This window comes from Penicillium expansum (genome assembly GCF_000769745.1).
Source record: "Penicillium expansum strain MD-8 chromosome Unknown contig375, whole genome shotgun sequence".
Taxonomy (NCBI): Eukaryota; Fungi; Ascomycota; class Eurotiomycetes; order Eurotiales; family Aspergillaceae; genus Penicillium; species Penicillium expansum.
Genome location: NW_015971423.1, coordinates 50,675 through 69,546, shown reverse-complemented (window position 1 = coordinate 69,546; position 18,872 = coordinate 50,675). Strand labels below are relative to the sequence as shown.

Genomic DNA, 18,872 nt, shown 5'->3' with positions numbered 1-18,872 from the left:
TATCTCCCCCTCTTTCATTCATCCCGGTCTCTCCTTGAGCCAAGAGTACATACGTGTAGATTTCTCTCATGCTCCGCCGGTACACCGGTTCTGTCTAAACCTCGTTAGTGTGAAATCCAAGTCAGGTCCGATCAAGTTCACAGTCAAATAAAAAGAAGGGCTATAGACATATCTCCTATTCAGTCACGGGATAATACCAAACATATATTCCATAATTGATTACGGAGTACTCCGTACTCCGTACTAAGGACCAGATCAACACTTTTGGTTACATTGGGCGAAATTCTGAAACATTGTGGAGACAGCCAATGCATGGATGCCTCAGGCAACCGATCACACGTTCCCGATAATAAGCCACCTTTGAGCTACCCAGGTAGTCGCGATATGACATAGAAAGACAAGCAGCAATTCGAACACACTCATTCTACTTTATAGTTACCGCAATATGGCTAGTTTGTATACAGAAATAACCCCAGCAGCAGTCAGGAATGCCAAGGTACTGGCCCTCGTAGTCATATCACTTTGCCTGATTGTTGACAATGAAACCAGGGCTTACACCTTATTACCTGCTTAACTCCCAATGGAAAGAAAGTCCAGATCCTTCTCGAGGAGTTGAAGGATATTTACGAAGTAGAGTGGACAACTTCTTTAATAGATATCGACACCGATGAGCAGAAGAAACCATGGTTTCTAAAGCTCAACCCAAATGGTGGGAACCAAAGAACCAAAGTTTGAGATTGTGTGATTTCTTTTCTTACATATTTTTTAGGGAGAATCCCCGTTCTTATTGATAATACTGGACAAGAACCGTTCCCGGTCATGGAGTCATCAGCGGAGCTGCTCTATCTTGTCGAGACGGTGGATAAAGATCATCACTTCAGCTTTTCCAACGGCAAGGAGCAGTCCCAGATGATGCAGTGGCTTATCTTCTGGCATGCTTCGGGTCAGCCTAACCAAGGCCAACTGAACCACTTTGGAAGATTTGTTGCTGAAAAGATACCTTGTGAGTAGATCTTTCCAATATACATCTCGTATAGGCAATGGGAAGAGAACATTCCATTAATTACTTGATATCTTCAGATGCCGTCGACAGATTCAAAGCCGAAACACTCCGGGTTTACAACGTGCTTGAGCTCCATCTTTCTGGGAGCCTGACCTCCCAGCCTCGTGAATATCTTGCTGGAAATGGTCTTGGAAAGTTCAGTATTGCTGATATAAATGCATACCCCTGGGTCCTGGTGTGGAATCGGAGCGGTATTTCTGAAGGGGAGATGGAGAGTTACCCACACGTGAAGGAATGGATAGGCCGAATTGAGGCCCGACCGGCTGTACAGAGGGGAACGGGTGATATGTATGATGAGGATGTTCATCCCGAATTGCTGGTCAGTACTGCTAGTGAATAGATGAATCAGGCGTCGAAAAATTCTATTCTAGTATATTATACAAGCGAAGTATAGTGCCAAGTATGCACTTCCACGACCTACTACTCTAGTGGCCAATGATATTCGCAATATAACTACACGAATATAATTGTACGTTAAAATAACATTTCCAGCTGTTGTTGTTTGGGTCTATTATACTCCCACTTGCATATAGCTTCATTGTAGATCTCGTGGAGAGCCATCGTGCTGAATATCCTGTATTGGGAGTTCTCGAATTCGTCATGAGCTTCAAACCAAGAGTTTTTCCCTGCAGTTAACTATCGTCGATCTTTCAAAAAAAAAAAAAATCGGCCACGATATGTTGAGAGCCTTTTGCTCGGTGAGCTAGTCTCATTTCTCACACATTTGTACAAGAAGTTCTTGGAGCCGAATATATATATATATATATATTGCTGGCGGACTCCCAACGGTTTGGAACGCGAAAGTCGTCGGATCGTCAACGTGTCTTATGGTCTCTATGACTCTAGCTAGACTCTGTCTGAATTCCTTCGTTGGAAGTTCGTCAAGCTTCTAGTTCCAAGAGCTCGTATGTTCTTAAATCAAAGCCTCTCCCTGTCTCTCAAGGTTGCGCTTTCTAGACCAACCACTTTCTCAAATCACAGTCTTCGAGTTTTGTATCGAGTTGATGTCTGGCATGATGCTGAGGATCTCAAAGTCCAGACTGTCTTTTAGCATTGTAGGGGAGGTCACTAGATCCTAGCTGATCGCCATCGAATGTCTTTGGCGAGCCGATTGAAAATTTCTCGATGCCAAGTCTTCCTGAAATGCATCTCAAAGCAACGGATTGATGAAGTGTTGCGTATAGCTATAGGGCCTTGTCGTAGATATCACGTACTTTGATTATTGATTACACGGAGAGTTCTAGTTGATCGAAACCCGCCTAAGCAATACACCACATGGACTGCAGACTGCATTGTATATTTAGAGGTATATAACTGGAAGCAAACGGTATACCCAACTGATGGACAGGGGATACTTTCAAATACTGTATAAAGACCCTTATTCCGGTATTCAGTTTAGGTTTTGTCATCAACCCTTATACTTGTGTCCAACTTCCAGCATTCGGAAGACTCTTCGCTTGATCATACCATCACAATACTCACGAATAGGGGAGCTACCTCGGTACCCTCGGTACTGACCTATTCGGCGCTCAAACTGGCATCGCTCCTCGACCCCTCAAAAGGATTGAGCCCGTATAAGGCTTTTACGGCAACGGTGTGGCGGCGAGACAGATCATTGGCGTTGGACAATGTGGGCATATATGTATACCGAAAAACTCTGATAGGTGGGTCCAATCAGGGCAGATCATGCTGGTGCCCACTGAGGATGATCGTGGTTCCTCTTTCCCCTGAGTTCCTGATCCTTGTTATTGGATGCTTGCGAAGATACAGAGCGGGTAGGGGTCAGCTTGAATCAAAATGCATAGTTCCTGCCTGGATTTGCCTGTTAGACCCCTTCCGACACCGCTCTATTCCATCTGCTATAAATGATATTCCCTAGAATTGAAGCTATTCTCACTATCCATATTGTTTGTATCTCAGGTGGTGAAGGTATTCGGACTGCAAAAAAAAAATAATCTTAGATTCCCCTGTTTATAAACCTTAAAGCTGAATTATACGGTCGGGATAGCTTCAATTTTATCGAGTATGCAGATTTGTATAGTGGAGATGTATAGCTTCAAAGCTGTAAATCACCTTAAATTCTAGATACTTTCTATACTATATAAAAAGGCTCATTTTACCTGCCTATTTTCTAAGGGAATGCTTATAGATCAAACTTTGAATTAAACCTCGGTACCTTACTTATTACGGGTTCTGCCATCTGGCTCGAAATCACCTGAATCACATTTAGTCCCGATTAGGTTAGAACATGTAAGCAACTTGCATTAGCGTACTCTAATTTGACTTGAGCCAGTAATACTCAGGCTTGGCATAAGCACCCTACATCTTTAAAAGAGCATGTCGCCGCCATGATCGCCCGGCACAACCATTCCACATGTCATCAAATATGGTGCCTGAAAAAGAACGAATTGAACTGATCCGTATGTCACAGCAGGTGGCTATGTGGAGACCCGAGGATGATTGGACAGGTACTATAGATCGGACTGAACGGAGAAAGTTACAGAATCGCCTCAACCAAAGAACATACCGTACGCTTCCTCCTTCCTCCGTTAGCATCATATCATAATGACTGACATATTCAGGGATGCGGCAGCAGATCCAGAATACGGGGGACAAAGCACAACTCCACAGCAACAAAACCGTAGTTGTACCACCGAGCTCCACTCCTATCCAGATCGACCGAGACGAAAATGGATTTACGTGCACTATCGCGCCCCCTCAAGCAAATTCAATAATGCGTCAATTTGAGTCCCTAGCGCTGGAAAGCTACATTCGAAACTCCCCGGACATCGACCACCTCCTCTCCCTCTCGAAGCTCAATATCCAGCACGCAATCATCGAGAACACACGCTCGATTGGCATGACAATGGAGTGGATGCAAGATGATGATGCTATCTCTATTTTTAACACCACAATACCTGGCTTCTCGGTGTCAATACCCCCGAGTCTCCAACCAACAGAGCTCCAACGGCGCATCCCTCATCACCCCTGGCTGGATATCTTTCCCTTTCACACTATGCGTGATAATCTTATAGCCCTTCAACACATTATCAATGATGAGGATTTGTGTCATGATTTGATGGCATTCTGGGATACCAGAAATACCGGGGCCAGTTTGCTAGTGTGGGGTCCTTCTTGGGAGCCGAAAAACTGGGAAGTCACGCCGGCTTTCCTGCTGAAGTGGGGATTTTTGCTTAAGGGCTGTGAAGAGTTTGTGATATATACCAATCGGTGGAGAGCGAAGAGGGGCGAGAAGCCTCTCGATTGGAAAACAACGCTAGCTTTAATATATCGATCACCTGGTGAATAGGCAAATCCTTTTCATTTCATATTCTTAGTGGCCCTAGAACAGTGCAATTTTTGATGTTCTCTCAAATCAATCTGCTAGCAAAAAGTTTGACCCAAACAGCTTTGGATTGCCACTCTAGCTCGACTGTCACGTATTCGCGCAAATTAGCCTAGAGAAACAGGTGCCGATTTCATTTTGGACCGATTCGTAGGTAGCCTCATCATTCAAGGGCCAAGGGTTGAAGCCTGTCAATGGGCTGTCTATATGACCCGAGATGACAGATTTCCGTGTGGATATACAGAAAAGAGTCTAGAATATCTCTCAATTTTGAAAATTTTTAATTTTTCAAATAAATAAAAAATTCCCATCTGTCGAAAGGAGAAGACAGTGAAATGTATCAGCGAAGATATTTTATACACGCTATCCAAGATTGGTGCTGTTACCAGTCAAATCTTTTGTCTAACAAATACATAATTACATACTGCAGCCTCATAATAGAAATTTATTTATGGATATATCGTTCTTGTGTAACAGATTTACTGTTGTTTCCAGGACTTGTGTATCTGTTAATTGTCAATGATCAATAGATCAGCTAGAGCAGTCCTTGATTGAAACGAGCAACTCTAGCTAGGTAAAGAATATTCCATTGCCTTTCATTTTCATCGGGCACTGTCTTATTTGGGTCACTATGTCAAAATATGTGTTGCATGGGCCAAATTTGTAGATTCACCTCCCCATCAATCTAAACCAGTTTCACAAATCCACTCCATAGGCCCTTGGAGGTGAAGATTCCACGAGGATCCACCGCCTTTTGGACGTCCTTGAGCCTTTGCAAGTTGGCTTCGCCATAACCGGGGAACACTTCTCTAGCTTGCTGGGCCGATGCGTAGTTGATATACTTATACCGGTTTGCAACACCCAGATCCTGGGCGGCCGACTCAATCCTACGAATGGCATTTGCAGTCATTGTGTTCACTGCAACATCATCACTTGCATCTGACCAGGCAGTGGAGAGCAAGATAACTGAAAAATATGTTAGCATACATAGCAAAGCATATGTCTAGGCTGAGGGTTGAGAAAAACGTACTGAAAAGGGGCTCGTCACACTCGAGATCGATGCCAAGAGCATTACCACCTCTTTGCTTCATGGCCGCAATGGCATGCCTTTGCATCGGATAGGATATAAAGTTGGTCCTGAGGCCGGGCACTGCCTTGATAGGTTCCACCTCCTCTCGGAAGATCTGGAGACCCTCTGAGAGCAGGGAGCGAGATGGGGACACGGTCAAGGTAGCAAATAGGTTTCTGTCACACAAAAATGAATAAGCAAAGAAAATCAAGGAGTAAAAGATTGACACTTACCGGGTTGTACCCATTGCGATAGACCCATTCGACACAGCGCTCATGGAGCGTATGGCTGTAGTCCTGCTCAATGTGGGGATTTGGTCGATGTCACGGAAGACAGGTGGATTCTGAATTGGCTTGCCGTAGCGTTGGATGCCCATCAATGTGAAGTCATCATTTCCTGTGGCGTAGCTATAGTACATATCATAACCCATTTCGACGTCACTAGTGAGATCCCTATCTGTGAATAAGTCGTAGATCTTGTCGAGAACCTGCTCGGTTTGATTTGGAGAGTAGGATGTCTGCCCGGTAAAAACAGGGCCTTGAGCAAATGTGCGGACCGTAAATGCTGTAACGATGGCGAAGTTATTACCTCCTCCTCGGAGAGCAAAATAGAGGTCCTGATTATGAGTTTCAGAGGCGGTGGTAATGGTACCATTGGCGAGAACGACCTGGAAAGCGCGTATTTCAGCATTGCGTAACCTTTTCGGGTTTCTGTAGAGCATAACACACCTCATATTCGAAAACATTATCCAACGCCCATCCATACTTGTTCGAGAATGGGGATGTTCCTCCGCCGAGTGTGAATCCACCCATGCCCACACTGCCGACTCTCCCGCCGACATAGGACAAATTGTGAGATTCCAGGGCATGATATACTTGGATGCTAGTTGCACCACCGCCAACACGCGCCTTGGTTCCATTATCCAAAACCTCAACCTGTCTCAGGAGATCTAGGTCCACAGTAACACCGCCCACAGAATTAGAATCTCCGGCGTTTCGAGAGTGGCCGCCACCCTTCACTGAAAAGTAGCACCAGTGGTCAACCAGGACGTTCAACAATTTTGCCACATCAGAAGCACTGCTGGGTTCAATGCGACAGGATGGGTGGACCTCCTGCTGTTTCGCATCCCAGATGACAAAACTATCATCAGGAGGGTAGTGGACCGCAGATCCGAAGATCGTGGAGAGTTGGGCACACTACCGATGGTTAATATTGGAAGACTCAAGGATTTTTGACAAACATACTGCTTGTTGGCAGTTCTCAGGGCCAGACGTGCTGGATTTGATGGTTTCCCCTGCGTTTGCCACGGCAAGCAGAGAGACCAACCAAGCAGTAGCTCGAAGCATTGGAACGTGCGTTGTAAAATATAAGAGACTTGCGGTAGCTAGGAGAATTTTGAAGTTTTCTGTTCTATCTCATGAATTATGCAGAGAACGGAGTCTTTATATATCATTTCCTGCTCGGACAGAAGATCTTCGCATCCGTGAATGATCACGTCGGCCAAGTCAAGAACCGGTGCAATTATTGAGACCGGCGGAATCCGAGGTGAACCTCATTTGATGCCAAGGTGATATGCATGGTTATCCTAAACAGGATGAGGTGTAAACTCGTAAGGGGTATCACTCTGCAAGGGCAGAGTGCTGCTGACAAGTCGTTCCATGGATCCCCACGGGGAAACTTCGGCTCTATGCTATTCCTGATATGGATAAGCGTCATGCAGGTTGATGACACGGTGGGGTCAGCACGGGTATTTTATTGGCCCAATTTTGTGGAGTCGCTCCAAAGTTCCGTACATTTGTAATTTGGGTATTCTTCCCGGACTTCTGGCATTCTTCAATCTTCACGCTATCCCTACTTCTTACGGTGCCCCTTTACTAGCGTGCCAAATTTCTTGTCATCAATCTGCATAAGGAGTACGACATTGCACTGAGGAAACGGACAATGGAAGAACCCTCTAAAAAGCGGATCGCTATACGACCGTTCTCGGACCGCCTCTGTGCATGGCCGGATGAGGATTGGTCAGGTATAACTGACCCAAAGACACGCCGAAGGCTGCAAAACCGCTTGAATCAAAGAGCTCGACGTAAGTGCAATGCTCACGTTATCCACTACCCAGCGTCGAGTTGACCCCACATACAGGTCTACAGAACAAAGAATTGGCAAAGGCCTTCGGGGACGGAAAGGATCGACATGATGACAACTCTCTCACTACTAAAGAACATGCTATTACACGGCAGACAAATGAACGAAGACCAGCAAAACATGCCGCGACGGACGCGACCTCACTCATCTCCTTGGAAGAGATTGAGGATGTGCGTATCTTAGACTCGCATTCAATAGCGACGAAAATCAAGATGCAACGTTTAGAGATGACGGCACGCCGATATCACATGTTGGGGTCTCCACGCACCGATCTTCTGCTTCACCTGATTCAGTTCAATTTCACCAAAGCACTCATGGAAAACACTATGATCTTGGGCCTCACATCAGACCAGCTAGACGACGATGCCATTTCACCCTTTAACACCACTGGCCCGTGGCAGTACGACTATGAAAGTTACCTTCCACCCAGTCTTCAGCCCACTGTGATCCAACGGTCTATCCCACACCACCCATGGTTAGACCTACTTCCTATTCCCCACATGAGGGATACTCTGATCCGAGCTGGAGACTTCGAGGAGGAAACACAGCTCTGCATCGATATGAAGGGGAGTGGCAATGCGGGCCCAGAGAAGACTGGTATTATTGTTTGGAGCGACCCTTGGGATGCAGCGGGATGGGAGGTTACGGAGTCTTTTGCTCGTTCTTGGGGCTGGGTTATCAAAGACTGTGTTGATTTGGCACATTCCACAAACAAGTGGCGGGCAATGCGGAATGAAAGACCCCTGTTTCGTATGAGCTGATCTGGTGGAGTTGTATTTGTTACATATTTAAATAAATCAAATGAATTAGAAGTCTGGGCCGGAAAGACTCCGCTAATTGTCAATATATGCAGCTTGATGACATATGTGGGGAAGGCTAGAGGGACTACCTAGGTAGAGCGTAAGGTCGCTAGGTTTCTTATGGCGTAGGAATTTCGCGGTAATACCCGCAACGCCACAACGCTTGTTGAGGAGGTACAGGACGCTCGTAACAACACGGAAACCAGCGGGAATACTCTATTCGATTACACACTAGCTACGAACAAATCTCGAGCCTGATTCCCCGAATTCTTGATATATTAAGCTAGTTTGCAATAACACAATTCTCCCCCATGATTCCAATAATGCAGATCTCATTGATGGCCAAACACTTTCTTAGGCTCATAGAGATCATCGATGCTCTTTAACTCTTCAACAGTAAGCTCGAACGAAATAGCGCGAACTGCTTCATCAACCCTCTCTTTCTTACTCAAGCCCACAATTGGAGCCGTAATAAAGGGCTTTGATAGGGACCAAGCAATTGCCACAGTCGCCATTGATACACCATGCTGCTTAGCAATCTTCTCAATCTGTTCGTTGATGTTTTTGTCTCCCTCTGTAGTAGGCTGCCCACGGAAGCCTTGACCCTGCACCTCCCCACGCGTGGTAGTAGAAAAGTCACCCCAGGGGCGGGCCAGGAATCCCATCGCAATAGGGCTCCAGGGGATGCCACCCATTCCGAATTTGGCACAGGCAGGGTACATCTCCCGTTCCTCCTCGCGGTAAATGGCATTATGAAGGTTCTGCATCGAGATAAACTCTGTCCAGCCATAGATGCGGGCGGTATACTGGTACTCAAGGAGCTGATGAGCCCACATAGAAGAAGCGCCGATATACCGCACCTTGCCTGACTTGACGACATCATGAAGCGCTTCCATCGTTTCCTTGACAGGGGTTCTGGGATCGAAGCGATGGATCTGCAACAAGTCGACGTAGGGTAGGTCGAGCCTCTTCAGGCTGGCATCGATACTCTCGAAGATGTGTTTCCGACTTAACCCGTACTGATTGACGTAGCCAGAGTTGTCCTTTTCGTCATCTGTCATCGCCATCGGCTGTTCGACACCGTGGCCGACGGGCCCCCACACTTTGGTTGCGATGACTAGGTTCTCGCGGCGCCAGTTGTATTTTTTTATTGCCTTGCCTAGGATCTCCTCGGAGATCCCGCTCGAGTAGATATTTGCTGTGTCGAAGAAGTTGAGACCAGACTCGTAGCAGTGATTAAGTACGGGAAATGCTTCTTCTTCCGGGATCGACCACTTGTAACGGCCATCGGGATTTCCAAAACTCATGCACCCTACGCCAATCGGGGCGATGCGAAGGCCGCTGGTCCCGAGTTGTACATATTTCATGTTGGGCTGTTCAAAAGGGATGGATTGAAAATAAATAGTGGGTTTGCTGTCTCCAATTCTGAGGACCAAGCATGGTTTTATACATTATAAACGGAGTTAGCAGATAAATAGCGCTACAGTTAAACCCCGTTAAAACCGAAGCATTCTCGGAGTATGCTCTTCATGCGACATGATGACAAGTTGCATCTCATTGGTCACATTTGAAAACTACATAGCGGAGCTTGAGTCATTGTTGATTTCAAATGTAATTCGCAAGACATTCAGTGTGGTAGATGTATGAGTGTCTATGTTATTATTCCAATAAAGCATTTATAATTCGATCAATCCGCTTAGAGAAAGTAGTCCTGAAGTGAACCAACTGGGATATCCGATACCGTTACGGCAGGTTTTAAAGTCTATCGCGGGTGGAGCGGCCAAAAGATAAATGCCGCGGGGTTGACCAACCACCCCCCAAACACATAGTAAATGCGATATATTCTACATTTATCTCTCAACAACCATGTTTTTATTTTAGCTCCTTATGTGTTGATAGTCATCAATGAGACTAATTAGTACAATATATCAATTTCAAGGACGGTACAAGGCTATATCATCATTATTTCGAAAATTACCAACAATTGCCTAGCTAAAACCTGGAAATATATACATCAGAACCACAAATCTATAAACTTTTTTTAAAAAATCCTACGCAGACTAGATATTACCTTTAAAGAAGGGGACTAGAAGGAAAAGTCCCCATTGACCATAGTTGTTGAGATATTAAGCTGTAATTTATTTCATTTACTATGCAGTTTGCGGTGGCCGGGTCGCTTGTGTGGCCAGCTGGCTTGTGAAATACGTTATGAGTGTAAGCTCTCACCTAAAGCGTTAGCAAGGTCGTATCTAGAAAAAGTAAAACAGTAAACAATAGTCAAAGATATAGGCTATGTTCCACTATTTGAGTAAGACTTGATTTCCTCTGTACACTAGTAAACCTCTTTGAGGCACTTGTTTAAGCACTATTTTAACCCTCTTCTAAGCGCTCTTTTTTGATCCTGTATTTCACCCTCTTCTAATTATATGAATCAAATAAGCGCAATGCGGCAAAACGGGCGATGACGAAATTATATTGGGGTTAGCGTGGCCCTAAAACCTACTGTATATGGTATCGGAGCTCTAGATAATCCGACAAAGCCGGCGAAGACCTCAGAATGTTGTCCACAGAGCTCAATTTCGCCTATATCTCATCAATTGATCATAAAAATATAATTGGTTCGATCTCATATTCCTCTCGTACAATATCACACGAAAAGTATAAGCAACACCACCGCACTTACCTCACACTCGGCAACTTGGACACCAATCTCTCGCTGAGGGCCGTCAACGAGCTCGCATTCGTGATATCGAGCGTACTCAATTCAGCCCCAATCTTCTGACGAACCCACCCTCGCAGTTCCACAGCAGACAATGAGTCTAGACCGTACGTCATTAGCGGCTTTCCGGGCTCCATCTCCGCTTCCAGTCGTAGGATCTTGATCAGCTGCATCTGTAGCAGCTCCAGAGCCACTTTTCTCAGGGCCGTCACGTCTGCCTGGGACACATGCAACAGATGCAAGGCCTTGATCGCCCCGGTCGCTGGATCGTCCTGTCCCCCATTGTCGTTGTTGCTGCTATTACCGCCGATACTGTGGCTGCTGAAGAAAAATCCAAACCGCGGTTCGGCTTTCAGGTCAGCAGTAGCATTACTGTTCGCGTCGAGTGGGTAAGCCAGGCCAGTGATTAGCTGGGCACTGTTAATACTGCCGCGAATACTCCCTTGTTGTTGAAACACGGAGTAGGAGACAATGCGGCGAAAGGTGCCTTCGTTGATGGGGACCCACTGGCGACGGTCGAAGCGCGCCTCGAGTGTGCTGCCTTGCTCCGCCACATATCCCACATCCTCGATTAGTCCGAGATTGATAGTATTGGCGCGCAGGCCTGTGGCATTACGGTAACTGGCGAAAGCGTCGAGGAAGGCATTGCCCGCTGCGTAGTTCGCCTGGCCTTTGTTTCCAATGATGCTGGAGATACTGGAGAGCATGGTGAAGAAGTCCAGGGGTTGGGGTTGCTCTTGCTGGGCGGCGAGGTGAAGGTTCCAGGTGCCGCTTACCTTCGCGTGGATGGAGGTGATGTAGTCATCGTGGGTCATGGTCTCGTAGGGGTTGTCCTGGGGATAAGGTAATTAGTTGGAGACTCCACCGGAAACACAGCGAAAGAACATGAGCATAACATACCCGGAGGATCATAGCGCCTTGAATCAAACCTGCAACACGCCGAGGCTGGATGGACCGGAACACCCGTCGCACGAAATCCAAATCCCCAATGTCGCCCTTTGCCTCGACGACCTCACATCCGTATGTATCGCAGTTGGCATGCACGCGGGCGGAGGCAGAATCGTGGACCCTACTCCTGCTGATTGATACGATGTAACGGGCCCCGTGTTGGGCCAGATATACAGCCAAGCTGCCACCCAGACCCCGGAGTCCTCCCACAATGATATACGCGGCCTCGGGATCGAGGTTTAGCATCGGGACGGCTGATCGAATGGGCAGCTGTAGATCCGTGGCCTCCTGGACACTGGAGATGATAATTTTGCCCATGTGCTTTCCGCTGCGCATATACGACAGGGCTGAGATGACTTGATCAAAGGGGTAGCGGGTGATGGGATGGATTGGCCGGACATGACCGCTGTTTACGAGGTCGAAGATCTCTCCCAGGAGGTTTCCCACCAGCTCGTTGGTGATCGTGCGGGTGTATGAAAGGTCGACCGCGCGGAATGAGCAGTTGCGGTCGAAGGGCTCCATAGACAGACTATTGCGGTCGACGATATCCCGCTTTCCGATCTCGACCATGGTGCCTCCATCGGCAGTAAGCCGCCAGGATTCGTCCAGAAGGTCACCGGTCAGCGAATTAAGGATGATATCCACGCCGCGGCCATTGGTCTCGCGGCGGATCTCTTCGGCGAATCGAGCACTACGAGAGGTGAACATCCGATTCTCGGGCAGACCGAACGTGTGTGCCAGAAACTGGCGCTTTTTTTCAGTGCTGACGGTGACGAAGATATCGCACTTCTTGTACTGCGCGAGCTGAATGGCGGCTAGTCCCACGCCGCCGGCCGCGGAGTGAATTAACACGGATTGGCCTGCTTGGAGGTTTCCCAGATGGTAGAGAGAATAAATAGCTGTCAGATATACTAACGGGATGGTTGCTGCCTCGTCATAGCTCAAAGATTCGCGGATGCGATGTACTCGCCTATGAGGACACTGCACGCGATTTGCGTACGTCCCACTCGCCATTGCAGCCACTCGATCACCTACCTGAAGGTGCGTTTGCAGCGCTGGCGCAATCCGTTTGATGTACCCGGCGCATTCGCACCCAATGGTATATTCATTCTCGGGCACAATACCCATAGTTGTGGCGACATCCTACTTATCGCATTGATTAGCACCTGCGAACGGTGAGATACAGAAGTCACAACTTACTTTGAAGTTAACCCCCACGGCTATGACCTCAATTTCCACCATACCTGGCTCCATTGGCACCTCACCGACCGCCGTTTCACACCATATGAGACTCTGTAAGGTGCCAACCTTCTCCGCCTGTAGACGCACCTGGGCTTTAGTCTCGTGGAATTGTTTGACCACTGGTTGAAAGCCATTGCCGTTCTCAGCCGCCTTGAATTCGTTCACGGCACGATCCGGCGTTAGCCGCTGTATCAGTACGACACCGTCCCTCTCAGCGTACTCGGTTTCACCACCCGCCCCGCCCAGAAGCCCCTCAAGCAACCACTCGATTGCCTGATTTGTGGCGGGACTGGTCGCGGAGTGCACATCGAGAGTGGTAAGATTGGCCTGCGGGTCTTCGCGACGGATCGCGCGGAAGAGACCCTGCACCAGGGCATTATCGGGGTCTGAAACTTGTGGGGTCTGTCCTCCTTTGGTGACCCATAGTAGGGGCTGGCCGGTGCTAATGACTACTTTCAGCGCCTCCCATTCAGACTCGCCGATCTGGGTCAGCACCGGCTTGAAAAGCTCATCCAGCACCATCAGGACCGACTGGGAAGCGTCGTTATTATTTGCCACCGCTGCCACCCTCGTGATTGGAACGGTCTGGATGGACCAGCCTGCTGCCCCCAATGAGGATTTGAGTGTCGATGACAGGGTGGGCGCGTCGTCATTGAAACAAGCAACCGTGAGGTGTCGTTGTTGAGAACTAGAAGTCTGTGGGGTTTTGACCAGTTGTCGCCAGAGATAGGCCGTAGCATGGTGATCGGGCTCGGGATTTATCTGGAGCACCGAACCCGATTGCGGGAGCGGCATCATGGAACCAGAGCTTGGGGAAAATTCTTGGGTGGAGACCCCATCTATGTCGCCAATTAACTTGCCCTGGGTAGGCTCATTACCTTGGGTTTCTATTGGCTCCGCGGGTGCGACCACCAGAACAAACCCCGCTGGCCGTAGCAGGCTGTCCAGGCGCTCGATAATACTCTCTGCGCTGGTAGCAACATCGCATCGCATCGCGGTCTTGAGAATGACAAGGTGATACAAGCCATCCCTGGCGGGGAGTCCGAGTTTATCCTTGCCGAGATCTAGTAGATGAATTTCGGTATTGGGCTTGGACTCATGGGTGGACTTGAGAGCCACCATCTTGGTCGGACTAATGGATCCCAGATGATATAGACCGTATGCAGACCGTGCTCGCTCGTCACCTCCCTCCAACCACAGCGAGGATGTATCTTCTTCGTCCATGTTCAGTTCTAGCACCTGAAGAGTAGGCACCTTCCATGCCACCAGGTCCAGAACCGTATCTATTCGGCTAGAGCCCATATTTGAGGGCTTGAGGTGTATGAATTGGTCCTGCGTGAGCAGAGAGATATCGGGGTTCCAGATTGCCGTGCTAAAAACATGAACATCTGGCTTCTCATCCACGTCCAGACGGATGTAGTTGAGTCCCCGCAGCCGCAGTAGCAGGGCGCCGGTGTGCGGATGATGGATGGCAATGTTGGCAGTCCAGCTCTTGGCCACATCGCGACGCCCACGGCCGGTGTAGATTGACTCGGCCACCGATAAGCCCTCTACAAGGTTGCAAGGGATTTTGTTGATGATCATATCATCCACGAGGGCGGGAATCACACTATCTTTAATTAAGCTTCGCTCTCCCGCGGCATTCGCCGGCGTCGCACTCTGCAGAAACCCGTCCAGGATCGCCGGATGGAATGGATAGCAGGACTGGGGATCCCATCTGGATGCGGGTGGCTCGAGTGAGACAATGGTCCGACAGGTGCGACTTCCACTGAAGGACTCGACACTCTTCATGGTCTGGAAGGTTGGGCCAAATCGAATCCCCACCTCCTGTAGCGCCTTGTACCACAATTGGGCCGATTGCGGGTTCTTCAGGGGTGCAAGCTGTTCCCCCTTCAGCGCCTCATCGTCACCTATTGGGTCCTGGATGCGGATCAATCCGGAGCAGTGCTCGTAGCTCACACTCAGGGCCACGGTACGAATGCGAAATTCATGCCATTCCTTGCTGCTAGGCACATTCGTTAGCGTTAGGAGGATCGTCGTAGGTTTACTCTCCTCGACTACGACCGCACGCTCGAACCTGACGTTGCGGAATCGGTACGCCAGGTCGTTGGGCGCGACGACATTTTCTAGGTTCAGAGCGCAATATTTCTGATACATGGCTTCCAACGCCATCGCAGCTAGCCCGGCAGCCGGAACTAGTATATCGGGGCCCATCTTGTGGTCCCGCAGCCAGGGTACATCGGCCACCTGAAGGTGCTTGCGCCAGGTTGGTGACTCCCACGCCGTTCCCGGGATCTTAGATCCTAGCAGATCGTGCGTGATAAATTGCTTGTACCGCCAGTCGTGACTGGCCGCGCTTTCGTGCCAGTATTTGACCGTATGGCTCCATGAGTAGTTAGGCAGATCGACGAGGGTCCGCACCTCAGTTCCATCATACTCGTTGACATGAGCGAAATTAACTGGCCCGCCGATGGCAAAGAGATGCCCAGCGACATCGAATAGGGATTTCCCGGAGTTGCCACCACGGGCCCACGCAGCGCAGTATTGTATCTCCTCACCAGTGGGCAGAGTTTTAAGCACTTCTGATATCGGTCCAGCCAATGCTCCAGAGGGGCCGATCTCAATGATCATGGTAGGGGCGTCTGTCTTGACTAGCTCTAGCAAAGCCTCACTAAACCGGACCGGGGAGACCATGTTCGACTTCCAGTACAGGACATCCGGCATGGATTCCTTGAGCGAGCCCGTGACAGAAGAGAACATCTTAGCCTTGCAGGCGCCATCGCCCTGCAGCGGCTGGAACTGGGCGTCATCCTCGAGCAGGGTGAAGTACTCTTCCCCGATGGGGGTCATCAACTCCGAGTGGTATGCTAGCTCCACTTGCAACTCGCGGGCAAAATGGCCTTGGGCCTTGATCTCGTCGGCAAGATTGTTTAACGTCGATTGCTTGCCTGACACAGTCACACTGCTGGGACTATTGAAGCACGCAATCCATGCGCTTCCCTTGTACTTATCCAGGTATTCTAGCGTCGCCTGGGAGCTGAGACCGACCGCCAACATCCCCACATCTGAATCCAACCTGCCCTGGCTCTTGCAGTTCACAGCAGCCCGGCCCCGGTAGAATGCAGCCTTGATCGCGCTCGCACGGTCAATATGGCCAGCCGCATAAGCCGCCGCGATCTCGCCGGACGAATGACCCACCACACTACTGGGATTGATGCCCCACGCCTCCAACACGGCAAATATACATAGTTGAAGTGCAGTCAAAATTGACTGCGAATATTCTGGCTGGCGGAGGTGCTCCCCCGCCCGCGGTTCGGTCAACTCACCGATGAGAGACCACTCGGGGGGATCTGGCTGCGACTGCAGCGCCGTGTCGAGTTCATCTAGGATCGTGCGCGTCCAAGGGAAGAATTGTAGTATTTCCTTACCCATCTGCGGCCATTGCGCTCCTTGGCCAGTAAAAACAAAAGCGATTTTGGGCGCCTGGCCGCGGTTCTTGCCAAACACGAAGTCCTTCTCTTCGACCTCCGTCGTGCGGGTTGTGACGAAGGCCCGGTGCCACAGTCGGGACCGCCTCTCCGAGAGGGTTGCCGCTAGATCTGCCAATTGAACGTGCACGCGTGGATTGATCAGATGCCGGGTGAGCGCGCGAACATTCTCGCGGAGGCATTGCGCATCGTTGGCCGACACGATCAATGTGTACGGACGATCACTATGTTCGGCGTCATTCTCCCAGCTGTCGTCACTGTTGTCACCGTCGCCATCTCCTTCGGTCGCCAGGGCATAGGAGGACCGATAGAAGCTCCGCATGACCGCACTTGGCTGTTCAACGATTGCATGCGCGTTGGAGCCTCCGAAGCCGAAGGAGTTGATACTGGCACGACGGACAGAATAGCCTTCGTCAGGCCAGGGGACAGCAGTGCGGAAGACTTTCACTTTAAATCCTTCGAAGTCGACTGTCGAGTGGAAACAGTGGCGGTTAGAGCCCATTTAGAAGGAAAGGCTCCGTGGAGCGAATGTACATACTCTTAGGGTTTGGCTTAATGAACAGGGGTGTTCCGGGAATCACGCCTTTCTCGATAGACATGATGACTTTCAGCAAGCCCGAGTTGCCCGCCGCAGGCTCGGAATGACCAATGTTACTCTTTATAGAGCCGATGAGCAGTGGCTTATCCCCCGTCCGGGTCGCTGCAAACACAGACCCAACACCTCGAACCTCCGCCGGATCACCCGCCTGGGTTCCCGTACCATGGCATTCGAGATAGGCAGTCTCGTGAAAGCTGACGATGCCGGCGTTAGCATACGCCGAACGAATGGCGGCAGCTTGGGCCTCATAGCTAGGACTCGCAATGCCTCCCGTTCGACCGTTGCTGTGCGACAAGTTAACTCCTCTCCGATTGAATGAGTCACGTGGACTGGGCACAAATAAAGATAAAGGGAAAACGCACCTATTCGAAGCGGTGCCCTTCACTATAGCACGTATGGGGTCACGGTCACGAATGGCATCCGACAGCCTCTTCACAATCACACAGCTGACAGCCTCGGCCTTAACATACCCGTCGGCATCAGCGTCAAACGTATGACAGAGTGCCGACGGGGAATGCGCCCTGCCGACACTGCCAGCATCCATGACATGGTCCGGGTTCAGGTACAAGTTACTAGTAGCCACAATCGCAATATTGGCCTCATCGGACTGAACAGAGCGGCAGGCCAGGTCTAGGCCCACCAAGCTGCCGGAACAAGCTGTATCTATCGTTATACTAGGGCCCTTGACATTCAGGAAATAGCTTAGCCGATTTGCCATAATAGAACGGCCCACCCCAACGCCGCAGTTGTCTGGTCGGTCCTCTGCATCCCGGTTCTGCATGTCACCATAATCTAGACCAGTGGCTGTCGGTTTTGATTCTCTCGTGGGCCTTCTTGCGATGCAAACTCACCGGAAGCATATGAGGCCACATAGCAAGCGACTGGGTGACCGTCGATCTTCTCTAATGGAATTCCTGCATTTTCCAGCCCTTCATACACCACCTCTAGCATCTGCCGCTGATTAGGATCCATGGCAATGGCCTCGGTGCCTCCGATCCCGAAGAAAGAGGCATCAAAGTCAGCCAGATCATGGTCTCCGATAAACATACCACCCTTCGGTCGCATGGTCCCCGGCTTGTGGGAGCCGTCATAATGGCCATCAATATTGAAACGCTCCCTCGGGACCTGATTTGATGCAATTTCACCTCGTTCTAAGAACTCCCAGAGCTTCTGAGGGCTATTGTTCCCGCCTGGAAGCCGGCAGGCGAAACCAACCACCGCCACAGGCTCTTGACGGAATGGTGTTTGTTTCATGTTAGTGGAGCCGTATATCTTATTATCTACCGATGTCTCCTTGGCGAGAGTGGCTTCAGAATGGTTCAGTAATTGGCGACTGGTCGGGCTATTTATATCCACCATTAACCGGGTGTGGCCCAGGACTTGCTGTATTTCTAGGAACCACAAGATCGAATTACCATCATATTTTTATCAGACAGTCATCACATGACGTCTATCAG

General features: G+C 49.5%; 6 protein-coding genes across 6 annotated transcripts; 3 read left to right on the top strand and 3 right to left on the bottom strand.

Annotated features, from left to right (window-relative positions):
• Positions 1–445: 445 nt before the first annotated feature.
• PEX2_109060 (Glutathione S-transferase, N-terminal) lies at positions 446–1,403 on the top strand (the record flags this gene model as incomplete). The annotated part of the gene is made up of 4 exons (XM_016748173.1): positions 446–496; positions 550–709; positions 770–1,003; positions 1,081–1,403. The coding sequence occupies 4 exons, from the start codon at positions 446–448 to the stop codon at positions 1,401–1,403; spliced, it is 768 nt and encodes a 255-aa protein (XP_016595015.1).
• A 2,046-nt stretch (positions 1,404–3,449) lies between these two features.
• On the top strand, positions 3,450–4,373 carry PEX2_109050 (DUF3425 domain-containing protein; the record flags this gene model as incomplete). Its single annotated transcript, XM_016748172.1, has 2 exons — positions 3,450–3,483; positions 3,646–4,373. 2 exons carry the CDS (start codon positions 3,450–3,452, stop codon positions 4,371–4,373), a joined length of 762 nt encoding a protein of 253 aa, XP_016595014.1.
• A 721-nt stretch (positions 4,374–5,094) lies between these two features.
• Positions 5,095–6,824, bottom strand: PEX2_109040 (FAD-binding oxidoreductase; the record flags this gene model as incomplete). Its single annotated transcript, XM_016748171.1, has 5 exons — positions 5,095–5,375; positions 5,440–5,654; positions 5,712–6,145; positions 6,207–6,674; positions 6,723–6,824. The coding sequence occupies 5 exons, from the start codon at positions 6,822–6,824 to the stop codon at positions 5,095–5,097; spliced, it is 1,500 nt and encodes a 499-aa protein (XP_016595013.1).
• Positions 6,825–7,419: 595 nt separating this feature from the next.
• On the top strand, positions 7,420–8,381 carry PEX2_109030 (DUF3425 domain-containing protein; the record flags this gene model as incomplete). Its single annotated transcript, XM_016748170.1, has 2 exons — positions 7,420–7,561; positions 7,618–8,381. 2 exons carry the CDS (start codon positions 7,420–7,422, stop codon positions 8,379–8,381), a joined length of 906 nt encoding a protein of 301 aa, XP_016595012.1.
• A 371-nt stretch (positions 8,382–8,752) lies between these two features.
• On the bottom strand, positions 8,753–9,787 carry PEX2_109020 (aldo/keto reductase; the record flags this gene model as incomplete). Its single annotated transcript, XM_016748169.1, has 1 exon — positions 8,753–9,787. One exon carries the CDS (start codon positions 9,785–9,787, stop codon positions 8,753–8,755), a length of 1,035 nt encoding a protein of 344 aa, XP_016595011.1.
• Positions 9,788–11,099: 1,312 nt separating this feature from the next.
• On the bottom strand, positions 11,100–18,774 carry PEX2_109010 (type I polyketide synthase; the record flags this gene model as incomplete). Its single annotated transcript, XM_016748168.1, has 6 exons — positions 11,100–11,972; positions 12,040–13,230; positions 13,288–17,285; positions 17,356–17,699; positions 17,778–18,207; positions 18,267–18,774. The coding sequence occupies 6 exons, from the start codon at positions 18,772–18,774 to the stop codon at positions 11,100–11,102; spliced, it is 7,344 nt and encodes a 2,447-aa protein (XP_016595010.1).
• Between the last annotated feature and the right edge of the window lie 98 nt (positions 18,775–18,872).